The sequence below is a fragment of the Scyliorhinus torazame genome, chromosome 21 (assembly GCF_047496885.1).
Source record: "Scyliorhinus torazame isolate Kashiwa2021f chromosome 21, sScyTor2.1, whole genome shotgun sequence".
In the NCBI taxonomy this organism is placed as follows: Eukaryota; Metazoa; Chordata; class Chondrichthyes; order Carcharhiniformes; family Scyliorhinidae; genus Scyliorhinus; species Scyliorhinus torazame.
Window position 1 is genome coordinate 126,231,283 of NC_092727.1, and position 20,329 is coordinate 126,251,611.

The following is a 20,329-nucleotide window of genomic DNA, read 5'->3' on the forward strand; positions in this document are numbered from 1 at the left end:
TGTCCACCATCAGCGGATGAATCAGTACTCAATGATGATCAATTGGAGGTGGCAAGGGCACAGAATATGCTCTGGGTGAGGGACTTCAATGTCCATCACTAAAAAAGGCTCGGTAGTACCACCACAGACCGAGCTGGCCGGGTCCAAAAGGACATCGCTGCTACACTGGGACTGCAGCAGGTGGTGAGGGAACCAACAAGTGGGAAAACATACTTGACCTCATCCTCACCAACCTGCCTGCTGCAGATGCATCTGTCCATGACAGTATCGGTAGAAGTGACCACCGCACAGTCCTTGTGGAGACAAAGTCCCGTCTTCATATTGAGGATACTCTCCATCATGTTGTGTGGCACTACCACCGTGCTAAATGGGACATACTTCAAACATGATGTGGAGAATCGGGCGTTGGACAGGGGTGAGCACAGTATAAAGTCTTACAACACCAGGTTAAAGTCCAACAGGTTTGTTTCGATGTCACTAGCTTTCATCGAAAGTGAATTCACCTGAGGAAGGAGCAGCGCTCCAAAAGCTAGTGTTTGAAACAAACCTGTTGGACTTTAACCTGGTGTTGTAAGACTTCGTACTATACTTCAAACAGATCTAGCAACTCAAGGCTGGGCATCCATGAGGCACTGTGGGCCATCAGCAGCAGCAGAATTGTACTCCATCTCAATCTGAAACCTCATGGCCCTGCATATCCCCCACTCTACCATTACCATCAAACCAGGGGATCAATCCCGGGTCAATGAAGAGTGCAGGAGAGCATGCCAGGAGCAACACCAGGCATACCGTAAAATAGGTGTCAACCTGGTGAAGTTACAACACAGGACTACTCGTGTGCCACACAGTATAAGCAGCAAGTAACAGACAGAGTAATCTTTATTATTGTCACAAGTAGGCAATGAAGTTACGAGCTAAGCGATCCCACAACCAACGAATCAGATCCAAGCTCTGCAGTGCTGCCACATCCAGCTGTGAATGGTGGTGGACAATTAAACAACTCACTGGAGGAGGAGGCTCCACAAATATCCCCATCCTCAACGATGGAGGAGTTCAGCATATATGTGCAAAAGGCATTCTTAACAATTTTCAGCCAGAAGTGCCGAGTGGATGATCCGTCTCGGTCTCCTCCGGAGGTCCCCATCCTGACAGATGTCAGTCTTCAGCCAATTCAATTCACTCCACGTGATATCAAGAAACAGCTGAAGGCACTGGATACTGCAACGGCTATGGACCCTGACAATATTCTGGCAATAGCACTGAAGGTTTGTGCTCCAGAACGTGCCGCACCCCTAGCCAAGTCGTTCTAGTACAGCTACAACACTGGCATCTACCTGGCAATGTGGAAAATTGCCCAGGTGTGTCCTGTACACAAGAAACAGGACAAATCCATCCCAGCCAATTACCGCCCTATCTGTCTAATCTCCATCATCAGCAGTACTATCAAGTGGCACTTACTGCTCACAGATGCTCAGTTTGGGTTCGCAGTGTCACTCAGCAACTGATCCCATTGCAGCCTTCGTTCAAACATGGACAAAAGAGCTAAATGCCAGAGATGAGGTGAGAGTGACTGCCCTCGACATCAAGGCAGCATTTGATCGAGTATGGCTTCAAGGAAACATTGCAAAACTGGGGTCAATGGGAATCAGATAGAAATTTCTCTGCTGGTTGGAGTCACACCCGGCACAAAGGAAGATGGTTGTGGTGGTTGGAGGTCTATTATCTCAGTCCTGGGACATCACTGCAGGAGTTCCTAAGGGTAGTGCCCTAGGCCCAACCATCTTCAGTTGCTTCATCAATGATCTCCTTTCCAACATAAGGTCAGAAGTGGGGATGTTCACAGATGACCGCACAATGTTCAGCACCATTCGCGACTCCTCGGTTAATGAAGCAGTTCAATGTTCAAATGCAGCAAGACCTGGACAATATCCACCATCTGAAGATTCCCCTCCAAGTCACTCACCACCCCGACTTGGAAATATATCGTCATTGCTTCACTGTCATTGGGTCAAAATCCTGGAACTCCCTCTCTTGTGGTGGGGTTGCCAGGTATCTGCTGCCTTTGTTCTAGATGGTAGCTGCCGTGGGTTTGGAAGGTGCAGCCTTAGTGAGTTCCTGCAGTGCATCTTGTAGGGGGTCAGGAGGAGAATTACCTGCTGTATTAATCTGGCTAGTCCAGTTTAGTTTTAATCACCAGGATATTGATTTGGAGTCGGGTGGCCGGGGGGGGGGGGGGGGGGGGGGGGGGGGGGGGGGGGGGATTCTGGGATGGTAATGAACCCACAACATTTTCATGTTTAGATCTTTTTCTGAAATTGTACTATTTACAGGTAACTGATGAGACAACTAGGATGGCACGGTAGTACAGTGGTTACACTGTGGCTTCACAGCGCCAGTGTCCCAGGTTCGGGTCCCGGCTTGGGTCACTGTCTGTGCGGAGTCTGCACGTTCTCCCCGTGTCTGCGGTCAGTACGCTGGGCAAGTGGAGTCAATGGTGAAGATCAGCCATGGTTTTATTGAACAGTGGCTTGAGGGGTTGTATGGCAGACTCCTGTTCTTATTTCTTGCGGTTATATATCTGTATCTTCGAATAATAAAAGATCAGCAATGGTTTTTACCTTGAGATAGTAATTGCTTTAGTGTACTTGCAATATTACAGCAATGAGCGAGTTTCTGACAGAATCAGAGTGAGGAACAATGCCTACACAGGTCCTCCACTATCCAAGAGCAACGCCATTGGACATCTGCTAACTGAGCTCCACTGTTGTGCAGGGGCAATCTCTAACTGGCTCATTGTGTTACAGTTGCCACTGCATTCATTCACAACTCGTCTCTCCTTTTGGCCCAGTTATTTATGAGGATGGAACAGATTTTACAACACACAGCCAGCCTTTTATTCTGCGAGTAATGGAGCTCTTCTCAATATCTGTTTTAAATTTACTATTCACTAATTTAAATTTATGTCCTGTGCTACTGTTCTCATCCTTAATTGTCAAAATAAACAAGGTTATACTCAACTGCACAAACACAAACCTAGATAGCTGCTCGTTAAAAGCAATCCCCTCGTGTGTTTTCTCATCAGCAGAATGGAACATGAGCCTAGCTTCTGGCTGCTTCTGAGAATAGGAAGTAAAGTGCGCTTGTGACAGCTTACATCTTATTAATGAGTTGCAGAAAAATTTAATGTAAACCACAAGTTTTGTATCTTGTATTTTACAAGCAAACATTAGCAGAATATCATCATTCAGAGTCTGGGCTGGATGCCGTTCAGTGTGATACCACGCTGTTACAGTGCCTTAGATGACAGCAAAGGTCATCTTAAAGGAAGCTGAATTTCTTGTTAAAATTGAACTGCCTGGTAAGAATGGAAAATCACCAGACTAAGAGCCTGGAAATTAAACATTTCACCTCCATCCAATATAAAGGGTGTAGATTATAGAATACATCATTTATAGACATGGGGCGAGATTCCCTGGCCTCCCCGCTGCATGTTTCACGATAGTGGGAGGTAGGCCGGCATTGGACGGCGGCGGGATCTGCTGGTCTCGCCGCTGTCAATGAGATTTCCCATGCCGGAAAACCCACGGCGGGGATGTGCCATCGACAGGACCAGAAGATTCCGCTGGAAAATCACGCCCATGACGTAGCATGCACCTTATGCAAACACCGAGCTAGTGCACCTCTTGTAACCCTCACCTTTTGTCCAAAAATGAACATTTAGCAGGATTCGGCTTTAAGTCTGGAATCAAACCTCTGAAACATTGCTCTTGTTTTCTGACATAATTGTATTCCCTCAATTAGTTTAGCTCTCTGTAATCACTACCAGACATCCATGACTCTTACGTCTGTGCACGAGTGCACGTGTGAGCCTGTCAGTCTGCTATTTAATAATGGACTAGTGTGAAGCTTACTCTAACTGCAGCAGCAGAGGTTCTGCAGAGGACAAGTAAGTTTGATGTCAGAAATATCTCTGAACCATCAGCTGATGGAAAATGTTGTTGGCAGCTTGATAGAGTGTTTAGTGGATTTCCTGGTTACTTTGTGCTGATTCTTCACTCCAGCTTCAAACTTCTGCCAACTAATTGATGTCTTGTAAGTTAATTAAAGTTTATAAAGTAGAGGGAAAAAATGATTTCATCTTATGGGGGCAGTCCAGAACAAGGGGCCGTAATCTTAAAATTAGAAATCGGCCACTCAGCCGGGGGAGGGGGGGGGGGCACTTCTCCAAAAATAGCAAAATCTCTCCCAACTCTCCCCCAAAAAGTATTGAGGTCAAGAGTCAATTGAAAATTCCAAAACTGAGAATGATTGATTTTTGTTAGACAGCGATATTAAAGGATTACAGAACAATGGTGGGTGGATAGAATTCAGATACAGATCAGCCATAACCTAACTGAACAGAATAATAGGCCCAATAATAATCTTTACTATTGTCACAAGTAGGCTTACATTAACACTGCAATGAAGTTACTGTGAAAATCCCCTAGTCGCCACACTACAGTACCTGTTCGGGTACACCAAGGGAGAATTCAGCATGCCCAAATTACCTAACAGCACGTCTTTCGGGACTTATGGGAGGAAACCGGAGCACCCGGACGAAACCCACGCAGACACGGGGAGAATGTACAGACTCTGCACAGACAGTGACCCAGGCCAGGACTCGAACCTGGGACCCTGCCGCTGTGAAGCAACAGTGCTAACCACTGAATGGCCTCCTCCTGTTCATACGAGTCTTCTGCTTGCATTGCAGGGATCAATCCCTATGAAGTTCCCACAATTGATCAGCATTATTTCTTTATTTATGGTTTCTGGGAATTTTCAGCTGAAGCTCCTGGAGAATCAGGGATGTCCCCTTTGAAAATGAATTAAGTTTTAAAATAACACAATGCAAGATGTGTTGGGCAGAATGTTGTGTTTGTGTTACTGGGCTAATAATCCAGGCAACCACAGCCCAATCCCATCAGAATAACCTAGCTAGTTCACTAAAGACCTTCTGGAGGAGGGGGCCTGTCAGCCTTACCCAGTCTGAATGTATATGTGACTCCAGTCCCACACTACTGTGGTTGACCCTTAAATGGTCACTCAATTGCTGAAAACATTGCAATCCTAATTTACTGCAGCAGTTTATGGTGACGATAGCCCATCACCTCCTTCTCAAGGGCAACTAGCAATAGGGCACAAACACTGACCCTTTCAACAAGAAAAATGGTGATGAAATAAGAGAATGCAAATCATTTCCTGCTGCTGGAAATAAAGCTGGAACAGCATCAAATCAGATTATTGTCATGTGAGGGTACCTTTAAGACATGGATGTTTAAGCAATGTAACTTTAAGAAAACAGTGATGTCAGAGAGTGGGTGGAGCTGAGGTCAGGTCAGCCATTTTGCAGTTTTAAGTTTTGCAGTTTGAAAAGAGCTTAGGAGTGTCTGTGTTTGCAGTGAGCTGGATCTCTGCCATGAAAGACTATCCCTGGATCATTTGGGTGATTTAAACTTATAATAGTGAAGCCTTTAACCTGATGTGATTTTGTTTAAAGGTGTTAAACCTCTTGGAAGTTTGAAGGAACATTTTAAGGAATTATTTACTGTTACAATATTTTCTGAGTTATATTTGTAATCCCACACCTAGGGAAAAAGCCATGTGCTAGGAAAAGCAACAAATCCATTAAAGGGAGAAGTTGGTTGAACTCCATGATACATTTTGGGGTTCTGAAAACGCCTCGCCCATAACATTATAAAGACCAGATAGTGACATCTTCCATCTGATCACCTACCTATTGTAACCTTGATCATAACCAGCATAGATACTGCACAATTAAAAACGGATCATTTTACAGCAATGAAAAGCTCGACCATTATCCGCATCACCGAGTTTTTAAAAAGATCCTACATTTATACAACAGCTCCCACAATCTCAGGACCTCCCAACTAAATAAGTATCTTTTTTGAAGCGTGTAATCATTGTAACACGACAGTTATTTTGCTACAATCTCACGTGGCTAGGTATTGAGGTTTGGTTGACGATGGTTCAGTAAAGCACCTTGCAATGTTTTGCCATGTTAAATACACTACAAAAATGCAAACTGTTGCCCTCACCTCGATAATGTTCCATCCTGGTGTGGTGTGTGATGCCTTGTGAGCGGAAGCTGAGACTAAGGATGTAGCGCGGGTCCGAACTGTCCCTCACCAGGAACGAACCGTCCGGCTTTCCCTTCAATTTCATTTCAGCATCATCCCAGTTCATCGGACCCCAATACCAGCCACACTGCAGGAGAGAGAACAGTGGGCATGAGGCTGGGAAAGAATTTTCAATTTCTGTCATGGTAGGGAATAAGATACACAAAGCAGCTGAAATAAAGTCTTGTGTTTATACAATGCTTCTCAGCTCTTTCCAAACAATGACATACTTTTCAAATGTAGTGACTTTTGTAATTTAAGAAAAACAGCAGCCAATTTGTTCACAGAAAGTTTCCACAAACTGCAATGTGATAACGTCCAGATAATGTTTTGTTTAGTGAAATTGGTCAAAGGATAAATATTGGCCTGGATACCAGTGCGGTGAGGACGGAAAGGGGCAGCTTTTCTGCTCTCCTTCAAAATAGTGCCAAGGGAACCTCAATATCCACCAAGCAGCCAGACAGGGCTTCAATTCAACATCTCATCTAAAGGTGGCCTCTGTGAAAGTTCCTCAGCACTGCATGGGTACTGTCCGTCAGGACGGGTACGGTCCGTCTTGATTACTTGCTCACGTCTCTGGGGTGAGGGTGGAAGCCAAGAGCTTCTGACTAGATGAGAGGGTTGACCACTGAGTAACAATTAATGCTCCAAGGCCAACAAAGTGTGACAGAGTTCAGAATAAAATACCGATGACAGAAGGCGTGTACCTTTTCAAGCTCCCGTAAGCTGGCCGCAAAGCTGCTGGAATCCCTCCTGTTCAGCAGACAATGTTGTGGCTGCACAGTCATCGGCCGGATTTGGGGCAAGTTTCTCTGCAAGGTGTCTGCAAGAAACACAAAAAAAAAATGCAGTCAGTGCTTGGAACAAACAACATCTCCAACCCTCAAATCAACAGACAACAAAACCAAGAGGATCACAAACAACAATCTCATTGCAACATTCAGAGGAAGAGCGAGCAAACCCACCCACCTGCCATGGAGAAACTTCAAGAAAGAGATTCTGGAATGCTCCATCACATACCCTACCTGCACTGAATCCCATTCACTTGTCACCCATTTCGAGCTCACTAACCAACGTTGGTTTCAAGTCCAGCAATGCCTCCATTTTAAAATTCTCACCCGTTTTACAATTCCTGCATGGACTTGGTCCTCCCCATCTCTGTAACACCTTCCAGCCCAACAGCACGGTGGCACAATGGTTAGCACTGCTGCCTCACAGCACCATGGACACGGGTTCAATTCCGACCTTGGGTGACTGCCTGTTTGGGAGTTTGCACTTTCTCCCCGTGTCTGCATTGGTTTCCTCCGGGTGCTCCGGTTTCCTCCCACAGTCCAAAAGGTGTGCAGGTTTGGTGAATTGGCCAAGCTAAATTGCCCCTTAGTGTCCAAAGATGAGAGGTTAACTGGGGTTATGGAGATAGGGTGGGGGGAGTGGGCCGAGGTAGACTGCTCTTTCAGAGGGTCAGTGCAGGCTGGATGGGACGAATGGCCTCTGACTGCCGTTTTGGGATTCTAAGCCACGGAGATCTCTGCACTCCTCCAATTCTGCCCTCCTGTGTGTCCCCAAATTTAATTCGTTCAGCAGCCTTCAACTGCCTGGACCCCAAATTCTGGAACACCCTCCCGAACCATCACAACCTCCCCATCCCCATCTCCCCCTTTAAAACCTACTTCTTTAACCAAACCTTTGATCATCTGACTTATTAGATCTTTATGTGGCTCAGGTGTTAAATTGATGCTTGAAAACACTTCTCTAAAATATCTTGGGACGTGGCATTACATTAGAGATTACAAATGAAGTTGGTGTTGGTCTGGCAGATTGCACTAATGTGGAAACACTTTCTTCCAGAAAATAAACAATCCTGCCCCTTGTGTCCTCTGCATACTGACTCTTAGGAAAACAGTTTCTCCTTTTTCCTCAGCAAAGCTCTTCATGATTCCAAACACCTCGGCTAAATTTCCCTTTCACTTTCTCAGCTTGTAAGACAAAATTATTGCTATGGAAAGCAGTTGTCGTCCCAGTTTCTTCCTAAATGTGACCATTCTTTGTCCTTGGTTCTCCAGCACACTCCCATGGCTCCTTGCATGGTTCCTTTCTCTGCTATCACGTAGATGGACCAATGGGAAGCAAGGGATCAACTAAATCAAAATATAAAATAATCAAATAGACCTGGCAGTATGTGGCTGCCTTGGTGTTACCTTTGACTGATGGATATTAGAGCCAATGAAGGGTGTCAAAAACAAATCAAAACAACTTTTCTTCCCCAACTTCTATTACTTTAATAAACCATTTCCTCAGATGAAGATGTTGTTTCTTCACACAAAAGGGTTTGTGAATCTTTGGAGTTCTCTACCCCAGAGCTATGGATGCTCAGTAAACAAGTATGTTTATGAGAGAGGTTGATACATTTTTAGATCCTGGTGGAATCAAGGGAAATGGGGACCATGTGGGGAAAGTGGAGCTGAGGTAAAAGACCAGCTATAGCAGAACAGGCTCAACGGGCTGAATGGCCTCCTCCTGCCCCCATTTCTTAAGGTCTCAAGGAGCAGAGGCAGGGTCTTACCGTTTAAGCTGAGGCTGTGCTGGATGGAAGTGTGAGGCGGAGGAGGAGGAGGCAGAGGTAACAACTGTAAGCTAGCAGCAGCCGGGCTCACTGGGCAAGACGGAGGCTGCAGCCCTGCGATGTCATCTGGAAAACAACACAAGCTTCCTCAGAAATAAAACCAAGAGGCACGGGTGGGAACAGGACTGGTACGGATCTGTCACCTGGGCTGCAAACCTAGCTCACCAGCTGATTCCCACTCCAACATTTGTGATGTTATTAGGAACAGGAGCAATCTCAAACCCCCCCTTCCCAACCCCCACAAGACAGCAAGTGACTATCCCAGACTCCAAACTCTGATGAACTCCAGAATGACATTGGACGTTGACGGCTGACTATACATAATCCAGATAATAGGCTCGGTATTTGGAGAGATAAGACTGAGCATTTTGCTACATTATAGGTACTGTATAAATGTTAATTGTTAGTGTTTTTTAAAGTGTGTTCTGGGGTCTTTACAATCAAGTAAACAATAACTGGAGTGAAGTGAGGCTTCCCTCTCCTTGATTGTTACTCAAGTATTAGAGTACTCACAAAATTAAGAAAACTGTAAAGAGAGTCCGGATATCAGGAATGACCAATTGCATGTTAATTCCTGTTGGTGTAATGAGGCAGAAGCCATTGGATTTGTTTAAGAAATGGCTGCTTGCTGTGATGGGATAGGTTGGAGTTTGTTTTGGTGGGCTGAATGGCCATCTCTTCCACATCTGCCTTATTGTCTGTGTAAGCAGATTAAATATTTGCATGAAAAGGCCACAGCCGAACAATGGTCGATTTCAAGTACCGTCTTTACTGGACCACAAAATGAATCTCTTTCGCTGGATAAAAATAATTCCTAAAAGAGGTCTGAAGGTTTTGCCCCAATATTTCCTTTTAAAATTCTGGTGCGTCTTATTGTCTGGTGCATCTTATGGTCCATCACATACAGAAATTTATATTCCATTGGCAGGGCCTGGGTAAATACCGGATCTATATGAAGCAAGTTCACTGTCCACCAGTAAAAATGCCATCCTTATCCTCCAGGCTCCACACTGGACACTGACTGTGGAGGTCACTGTGCTGTCAACAGGTGAAGCTCCTTTGCAGGTACTCAACTGCTGAACGTGGAGGTGTTGCTAGGGCAATATTATAAATTGATAGAATGGTGGCATCAAGCAAGACCATTGATTGACCAAGTTTCCACAAACAGACTTAGATTTGAAGTTAGTCAGCTAAATCTCAGACCGTTGGTCACGAGGTTAACCAGTGGTGGTCATTAGTTTATTGTTGGCGTGTTAACACACAGCACGCACAACAGGTATCAAACAACCAAGATGAGCCAATTCTTTTGCTGCCCTCAGATAAACACCCTTTTCATTATAGAAACACTATCAGGAGGGTGTAAGCCAGGGGGAGAGCGGGAAAACAAGCAGTCAGTATCCATTAACTTCTAGTCATTGACAAATTAAGATTGAATACACCAGGCAATGGGTGAGTCACCCCTCGCCTCATTCTGTATACTGTACCAAGAAGGCTGAGGCTCCTGCGAGGAGGAGGTGGCGGCGTTGGGGGATGAGGCGATGGGGGTCCACGGCGAGAGATGTCCAGGTCGACCAGTGACACAGTTTCTCCTTGATAACAGGCAGAGAGAGATCGTCAGTAAAAACAGAAAAGATGACCCCCCCGACCCCCCAGCAGCCCCGGCCATTGTGAATGTATTGGTTTGCCAAATCTGGCCTTTTATCCCCCCCAGGGTCGGTGTTGTGTCTGCACATGACCCACATCAGTTCCTGGTCCAACAACGCTCCGATTTTAAAATTCTTTTCCTGGGGGCAGCACAGTAGCACAAGTGGATAGCACTGTAGATAGCCCAGTAGCCCCAACTAACCTTTTTAGACACCAAGGGCAATTTATCATGGCCAATCTGCCTAACCTGCATATCTTTGGACTGTGGGAGGAAACCGGAGCACCCGGAGGAAACCACGCAGAGAACGTGCAGACTCCGCACAGGCAGTGACCCAAGCTGGGAATCGAACCTGGGACCCTGGTGTGAAGCAACTGTGCTAACCACTGTGCTAACGTGCTGCCCCATCGTTACATTCAGTGTATTCCCCCTCCCGTACCTGACCAGATCAGATCAGGGCGACTGATTCAATCAGAAGCTGACACTGCAACTGTTACCCTGAACATATTTATAGGACTGAAGCAAATCACAGTTTTTAAAGCAGGAGAAAAAAAATTATGGGATATCAGATCAGTGTTCAGACAGGCAAAATAGCTCGTCTCGGAATAATGACAAGAATGAAGGGAAGAGGAAGAGACAGAGAGAGGGAGAAGGAGAAAGAGCTAGTAGAAGGGTGAAGAGAAGGAGAAGGTGGCGGAGCAGAGAGAGGAGGTGGACGAGGAGGAGAGGGAAGTGTGAGCCAGAAGACAGCAAAAGCAAATTAAAAACTCCTTACCTGTGAAAGGTGAAGCCAAAGACACTGGAGTGAAGGCACTTTGTGTCCGTGTCAGCCTGGGTTTGCTACAAAAGAACAGGTAGAAAAACATCAGACAAGTGGGTGGAAAATCCTACAGAAAGACAGCGAGATTGGTTAATACAGGAACATTTGGTAAAACAGTCAAACTCCCCCTGACTCAGAGGCCAGCATCTTACTGCTGAACGGTCGCCTACGCTTTTAAATATTCACACTCTTGTCTCATTTCATAGCTTGTGGGTGGATTCTGTATTACACAGAATAAATCAAGGGTTTGTGACAGGGCCAAATTCTCAGAGGGCCAAAAACCTGTCTCGGAATCTCCATCTGATTTCGCTGCACATTCTGCCTTCAGCACTTGACCGAATCCTCACCCTCCTGATTTTTCTAGCCTCAATGGCAAGTTCGGAATCTGAAGGCTGGTCTGCTTCCAGCAACACCAACTCACTGGCAGCTTCAAGGCTCATTCTGGTACACAGCCAGACCTGCCACATTCAATCTGTGACGGAGCTGTCAGCCCTGTCACAGACACAATCCAGCGAGAGTGCGACGCTCACTGGCTTTCAACACAGTAACAACCTCCTGCTCCGATACAAAGTATTTTCCGTTGGAAAGAGGGGAAAACGAGCATCTGATGCAGCAAAGTTCAAAACACCCGACAATGTAACCGTGAAATGAAGCAGGGGACCACACCCCACCCCATCTCACTGGCAAGTGTCTCTAATCCCTCACTCTCTGAACATCATTGTTCACAACACGGGCACACAGTCACTACAGGCTGCTAGCATTTCAATGTTTATTTAGAGACTGCAACAGTGAATCAGGAGCAATGGAGAAGGAACATAGACACCGTTGCTGCTTATGAAAGAGACATGCACACCCGCCCGCAGGCAATCTATCCAGTTTAACAGCTGTAAATACAAACTCCTGTATTCGAATCCTCTTAATTTAAAAATAAATTTAGAGTAGCCAATTATTTTTCTTCTTCCAATTAAGGGGCAATTTAGCGTGGCCAATCCACCTAACCAGCACATCTCTTGGGTTGTGGGGGTGAAACCCACGCAGACATGGGGAGAATGTGCAAACTCCACACGGACAGTGACCCAGGGCTGGGATTCGGATCCGGGTCCTCAGCTCTGCAGTCCCAGTGCTAACCACTACTCCACATGCCACTCTTGATAACCAGTTATTTATCTCATTGCTGAGTGCGAGATCTTGCAGTGCACAAATTAAATACTGCACATTTCTACACAACACCGAAAAGTCAACCCTCACTTTGAGATACTTTCAGATGCCCCAAGGGTGGCAAACCCATTCTGCAAATGGATGCTCTATCTTTCTATTTCCCCAACATCTCTCAGGAAGTTAAAGTTAGACCCCAGTTATTGGCGAGGAGGATGTGTGTTTAGATTTGACACAAGTATTCAATTCTTGCATCCACCCATGTACCAGTAATTTCATGATCGTAAAATAACCCAACGCGAGCACCATTGAGACACCTACTCGCTAACCACCTGCACTTACTGTAACCCTCTTACTGTAAAGGTTAGAGTTTAGACCAGCTAGAGAAGGCCATTCAGCCCTTCGAACCTGTTCCACCATTCAATTAGATCATGGTCTGCATCTCAACTCTGCCCATCCTGATTCTGTAACCATTAACGTTCTTGCCCAACAAAAAAATCGATTAATCCCATATTTTGAACATTTCAGTAAAGCTTCAATGCTTCCTGACATTGCCCCTGAATAACCCGACTTTAATTTTAACGTTCTGCTCCCTTATTGTGGACTCCCCACAACAGAGAAGAAGCGTTTCTCTTTATTTACCCAACCAAATTTTCAATCATTGTAACTTTCCTGAATATGCCCAAGATTTGGATGAAATAAATCAACCGTTCTGCTGGGTATTTGTCGAAGTTCAAAATCAACACAAAATGAATCATAGAATTTACAGTGCAGAAGGAGGCCATTCGGCCCATCGAGTCTGCACCAGCTCTTGGAAAGAGCACCCTACCTAAGCCCACCCTATCCCCGTACCTCAGCAACCCCATCTATCCCAAGGGCAATTTCTCATGGCCAATCCACCTAACCTGCACATCTTTGGACTGTGGGAGGAAACCGGAGCACCCGGAGGAAACCCACGCACACACGGGGAGAACGTGCAGACTCCGCACAGTGACCCAAGCCGGAATCGAACCTGGGACCCTGGAGCTGTGAAGCAATTGTGCTATCCACAATGCTACTGTGCTGCCCACAAGATTTCATCCAATCAATAATGCACCTAACAAAGTATTATTGGTAGATTTAAATGAGAGTTCTCAGGTAGACACCAGCACTATTTCAAAGCAAGTTCTTGGTGTCAATGAATTACTTCACCCACCTTCACGCTACATGAGTGGCATCTTGCCCAATGCGTTTTGGCTATTTGCCTTGCCTGAATATTAAAAACTAGAAGCTATTGGTGTTCAGTGTGCTCCCAGACCGCCAGCATGTGCAACATATTAACTGCTAGAATTTGGACAAACAATCTGTTGAGTCCGGAATGTTCTTGAAGCCTTTGAAGTTCACAATCGGACTAATGCCAAAACTAAACAAAAGTTTAATTTTCTTTGCATAGAATTAGCAGCTTAAAGACGAACAATTTCAACCAACTGGCTAGTGTACTGTTTAGTTTCTCTGGGGTAGAGCATTTTTTACTGTTTCTCTGATGTAGAGACTTCCAGAGATTCACAACCCTTTGGGTGAAGTAATTTCTCCGTATCTAAGTCCTAAACGATTGCCCCTTGTGCCGAGACTGCGACACTGCGTTTTAGATTGCAATTTAGAGAGTGGAAACACTCTCTCTTATCAAATCCCTTCAGAATCCTGTATATTTCAATGAAATTGCTTCTCGTTCTTCTAACTGCAGAGAGTACAAGTCCAATTTACAAAACCTATCATTGGACAACCCCCTTATCACACGGACCTGTAGTGAACCTTCGCTGTGCCGCCTCCAATGCAAGTATTTCCTTTACTGACTGTGGAGACCAAAACTGCACACAGTACTCTGTGGTCTCACCAAAACCCTGTATAATTATATCAAGACTTCTTTATTCCTGTACACCAATCCCCTTGTAATAAAGGCCAACATGTCATTGCCTTCCTAATTGCTTGCTACACCTGCCTGCTAACTTTGTGCTCCATAGATGAGCACTTGCAAGTTTCACATGTTTTTAAAAATACTGTACTTTCCCATTCCTACAATAAAGTGAATAACTAATCACTTCCCTACATTAAACGCCATCTGCCTCCTTGCTGCCCACCTGTCTAGATCATTTTGCAGCTTCCCACTGATTACCTTCTAACCTAGCTTAGTATCATCAAACTTAGAAGAAGAAATAGAATGGAATGAATCAAAGTCGATAACAGAGATTGTAAATAGCAGGGGCCCAGCACTGATCCGCACTCAACATTTTACTGCCTGCCAACTTGAAAAAAACATTAATGTTCACCCTGTTTTCTATCCGTTAACCAATCCTCTGTGCTAATAAGTTACCCCAAATCCAAGCCCTCATCTTGCCTATTAACCTTTTGTATGGCACCTTATTGAATGCCTTTTGGCAATTCAGGTATACTACATCTACTGGCTCCCCTTTATTTACCCAATTATTTACATCTTCAACCAATAAATTTGTCCAACAGCCCTCAGTAAAACCATGTAGACTTGTTCTAATTATACCATGTTTTTTTTATAAAGTGCATTGTTATGGCTTCCTTAATAATAGATTTCAGCATTTTCCTGATGTTAGACTAACTGGCCTGATGTTCGCTATTTTCTCTCTCTCTCTCTTCCCCCCCCCCCCCCCCCCCCCCTCCCTTCTTGAAAAGTGGTGTAAACATTTGCCAACTTCCAATTTGATGGGACCACCCCAAAATCTAAAACATTTTGGAAAATTATAGCTGGCACATCCACTATCTCTTTTAAAACCTTAGGCTATAGGGCATCAGGTCCTGGGGATTTGTCAAATTTTAGTCCCTTAAATTCCTCCCACACTTTTATTCTACTCACATTAGTTTCCTCACTCTTATTAGCCGCTAGGTTACTGTCTATTTCTGATATGAAACTGGTGTCTTCTAATATGAAGACAGACAGAACATTTGTTCAGTGTTGTACTGCTGGAGGTACAGACTTGCGTGCAAGACATTAGACTGTCTTCTCACTCAAGTGGCTGTAAACAATCCTGTGACACATTTCAAAGAGGAGCAAGGGGTTCTGCCTGGTGTCTGGTCAATATTAATCCCTCAACCAACATCACTAAAACCAATGATCAGTCATTATCACATGCTGTTTGAAGGGGGCTTTGCGGTGTGAAAATGGCTTCTATTCTCTCCATCATAACAGTGATGTTGAACACAACACTTAATGATTTCACTGGCTGTAAAGATATAAAGTCTTGAGATTGCAAAACACACCATACAAATACGATCTATTTCTTTGAACACGAATCATTTCATCCACGTTCAAATATCTGAATTACACACATTCAATTTCAGATCATTAGCCAAGAGAACCCCCCCCCCCCCCCCCCCACCCCGAAATCTGCAATAAAACACAAAGTTCCGGAAGCAACAGCAGGTCTATTAGGCTGTTGGTTAATGGTTCAAGTACAGATTGTACATCACATGTGGTGAACAGTCTCCAGCTGCAAATAATTCCTCAGATCCAGGGAAATGTGAAGAAATTAAGAGAGAATGAAGGGAGCTGCCATGGATATTAAATTGGCGGAGAACACTCGATGGGGATTATTTATTATCTGCTCATTATCACATTGCTGGCTGTGGGATCTTGCTGTGTGCAATTTAGCTGCTGCGTTTCCTACACTACAAAAAAGTACTTCAATAGCTGCAAAGCGTTTTGGAGTGTCCAGAGATTGAAAGGTGTTAATTAAGTGCAAGTCTTTCATCGGTCTCACACAGCGAGCTGTTTTATAATAATAATAATCTTTATTATTGTCACAAGTGGGCTTACATTAACATTGCAATGAAGTTACTGTGAAAATCCCCTAGTCGCCACATTCCAGCGCCTGTTCGGGTACACTAAGGGAGAATTCAAAATGTCCAATTCACCTAACAAGCATGTCTTTCGGGACTTGTGGGAGGAAACCGGAGCACCCGGAGGAAACCCACGCAGACACGGGGAGAACGTGCAGACTCCGCACAGACAGTGTCCCGAGCCGGGAATCGAACCCGGGTCCCTGACGCTATGAAGCAACAATGCTAACCACCGTGCTACTGTGCAGACATATCAGCTGGGCAGGGTGGTGGACACAGGTTCAATAACAACTTGGATAAAGGAAAAGGATTTGCAGGGATTTGGGCAAGGGTAGTCCTACTCAACAAGTTCTCTCATGGTCACCTTGCACAGCAGGAAGACAGTCTGGATTCCTGGTCTTCAAACCTCTGCTAATCTTAGCTTGTTGGTGCTCACTCGGTAAGTCATAAAGACTTAGTGTTTCTCCCTCTCTGTGTGAAGATAAATCAATCTTCAGTCCACCTTCTCATATCCTCACAGAACTGAAATGGGAGACTACTTATCCCATGTTCTGTAACCGATGACCTCTAAACATCATCAGCCTTCACGTTCCTCTTCAAGTCCCATGGGATCAAACCTCAGCAGCGTGAAGTTCAACCTCCCAATTATACTCCTCATTTCTCTTCACTATTGACCTTGAGGCTTCCTCTAGTTTTGGAACAATGTCCAGGACAGGCTCGGGGACATTGAGCACTCCCTCCAACAGGTCGGGACACCATGTACACTGCACAAATGTCAGTGATAGGTTTCACAATTGCAGAGAAAGGTGGGCTGGTATGAGGAAACGGAATATGTGCTACACCAGTTTAAGATCTCAATTGAGCAGAATCTACTGTAATCATCAGTAACTGGGTACTCCTCCCCATCTAGGATCCTATATTTGAAGGAATTAACTGATTTACGACTCAAAGCCATTAAAATTAACTTTATAAATAGCTCACCTGGAATAGCTCTGCCTCATCTAATGTATAAAGTGCTGTGATGTACAATCCTTCTGACAGTGAGTCACGTGCAGGCTGGATGATTCATTGTACAGAGAGCAGGAAACATTAGCTCAGCACACTTGGGTCTATAAATAATTTACAAACCAGCCAGTACAGCAAGTGTTAGTGCTTGTGGAGGTCTCAAAGGGTCTATATATTTGGGGTGTCCTTTCCATGACTGGGATAGTGGTGGTGGAGTGATTCTTAAATCATAATACCCTGTAACCTTTCAGGGTGCCCTCTCCTCCACCAGGATTCAGCAAGTGTTTAATCGCACAATCTGCGATTCAGCCCAACCTTATCTATGCCAGAATGTGTGCATCCCTATCCTTCATCAGGGATCCGACCAGCATAGCCCTCTGTTCCTTCCTCCAGCATTGATACTATTTGCCTCCATTACTAGAAATCCTCCAATCAAGAATTTGGCATCGAAGGACAGGTCCACACAAAGATACCAACACTATCAGTTCTCCTTGCATTTTAATGGCTGGATTATGCCTCCTCCCTGTTTTGTTTTCTCCATTGAAACTGCACTTGTGCATGCCCTTTTCAAAAGATGTCACACACTGACACATGGACACCCATTGAGAATGTTCCTGTGAAGGTCAGGCACTCAGAACATTCTACCCTAAACTCACCAACAAACATTAAATTAAGACCTCAGAACTTGATCAGTTTTGTCTGATGATAAGCCTCACATTGATTAGATACACCCAACCCAAATCCTACTCCTTTTCCCATCTGTCGATGGACACCAATCCAATTATTATCCCAGTTCAGTGTAGAGGGCAATAATGTGTGTAACCAACAATCTTCTTGAACTTGGCACGGTCTCCCAACAGTCAGCATATGGATAATGAAGGAGCGCCCATTTCTAAAGCACCACATCATCACTCAACAAACTACTTCATGCACAATGGGAGGGAACTTTAACCCAACTCGCCAAACAGGAGATCCAAAGAGTTGGGCAGAACAAGTAAAATCAGACCAGGTGGAAAATTAACGCCACACCTGAACCCACCAGTTTCACAACGGGCCATTCAGATTAAAATGACAACCAGCGAGTTACCTTGAAGCTCAAATACCATTGTTAAACAGGCAAACACAGAAGGCAGTTTGCACTCCGAGGGGCTTGGGAACTGCTGTGCAGTCAGAAAAGACTGGAAACATTCCGATGGCACCAAAGAAATATCCCCCTCGTGTCTGGATCAACATTACTAAAAAACTTTAGTATAATGGTCTGGCACATATAGGGTTAACGTGAGATTGAGTACAGTACTACCACAGTGCTACAAGAGAACCCCTGACCTGCACCTAGGGTCTGTTTAGCGCTGGACAGAATCATGTGCAGAAGCATGGAGACAGTTCCTTGCTTGGCCCCTTTACGTTACACGTACATCGTTAACAAATACATACAATTCATCTATTTCAGACTATGAAGACTTCTTTAAGGCTTACCGAATGGTATCCAACTCCCAACAATTTATTTTGTCATTTGCATAAAAACATAGAAAATAGGAGATGGCCATTCGGCCCCTCACGCCATTCATTCTGACCATGGCTGATCATCTAACTCAATTGCCTGATTCCACCTTCCCCCAATTGCTATAACTAACTGCTTCTTGAAAACATACATACAATGTTTTGACCTCAACTGCTTTGTGGTAGCGGATTCCAGTCCGACCACGCTCTGGGTGAAGAAATTCCTCCTCATGGTCTACCCTGTATCCTCAGACTGTGACCCCTGGTTTTGGACACATCCTCCCCAATTGGGAACATCCTTTCTGCATCTACCTAGTCTAGTCCTGTTAGAATTTTACAGATTTCGATGAGATCCCCCTCATTCTTTTGAAATCCAGCGAATATAATCCTAACCAACTCAAAGGGCAGCACGGTAGCATTGTGGTTAGCACAATTGCTTCACAACTCCAGGGTCCCAGGTTCGAATCCTGGCTTGGGTCACTGTCTGTGCGGAGTCTGCACGTTCTCCCTGTGTGTGCGTGGGTTTCCTCCGGGTGCTCCGGTTTCCTCCCACAGTCCAAAGATGTGCAGGTTAGGTGGATTGGCCATGATAAATTGCCCATAGTGTCGAAAATTGCCCTCAGTGTTGGGTGACGTTACTGGGTTGTGGGGATAGGGTGGAGGTGTTGACCTTGGGTAGGGCGCTCTTTCCAAGAGCCGGTGCAGATTCGATGGGCCAAATGGCCTACTTCTACACTGTAAATTCTATTCTATGATTCTCCTCGTATGACAGCCCTGCCATCCCAGGAATCAGCCTGGTAAACCTTCTCTGTACTCCCTCTACAGCTGGAACATCCTTCCTCAGATAATGAAATCAAAGCTGTACACTACATTCCAGGTGTGGCCTCACCAAGGCCCTGTATTACTGCAAAAAGACATCTCTGCTCCTGTACTCGAATCCTCTCGCGTTGAACGCCAACATACCATTTGCCTTTTTTACCGCCTGCTGTGCCTGCATGCTTACATTCAGCAACAGGTGTACGAGGACACCCAGGTCTCGTTGTACATTCCCCTCTCCTAACTTATGGCCATTCAGATAATAATCTGCCTTCCCATTTTGCTACCAAAGTGCGTAACCTCACATTTAGCCAAATTATACTGCATAGAATCCCTACAGTGCAGAAGGAGGCTATTCAGCCCATTGATTCTGCACCGACCCTCCGAACACCAACTAAGACCCACTCTCCCACCCTGCTGCCGTACCCCCACCTAATCTTTGGACACTAAGGGGCTATTTAGCATGGCCAATCCACCTAACCTTCACATCTTTGCATTATGGGAGGAAACCCACGCAGACACAGGAAGAATGTACAAACGCCCACACAGACAGTCACCCAAGGTCAGATAGAACCTGGGTCCCTGGCATTGTGTGGCAGTAGTGTTAACCACTCTGCATCTGCCAGTCATTTGTCAACCCACTCAACTTGTCCAAATCACCCTGCAGCATCTCTGCATCCCCGACAGGTCACCCTCTCACCCAGCTTTCTGTCATCTGCAAATGGAGGTATTTCATTTTATTTCCT

General features: G+C 45.1%; 1 protein-coding gene across 1 annotated transcript in view; it reads right to left on the reverse strand.

Moving 5' to 3' along the window:
• Positions 1 to 20,329, reverse strand: part of socs7 (suppressor of cytokine signaling 7) — a 65,946-nt gene that overhangs the window by 17,012 nt on the left and 28,605 nt on the right. The window contains 5 exon segments of the mRNA XM_072487500.1: positions 6,096 to 6,264; positions 6,884 to 6,999; positions 8,740 to 8,865; positions 10,284 to 10,388; positions 11,217 to 11,281. Of these exon segments, the coding sequence (XP_072343601.1) occupies positions 6,096 to 6,264; positions 6,884 to 6,999; positions 8,740 to 8,865; positions 10,284 to 10,388; positions 11,217 to 11,281 (581 nt within the window).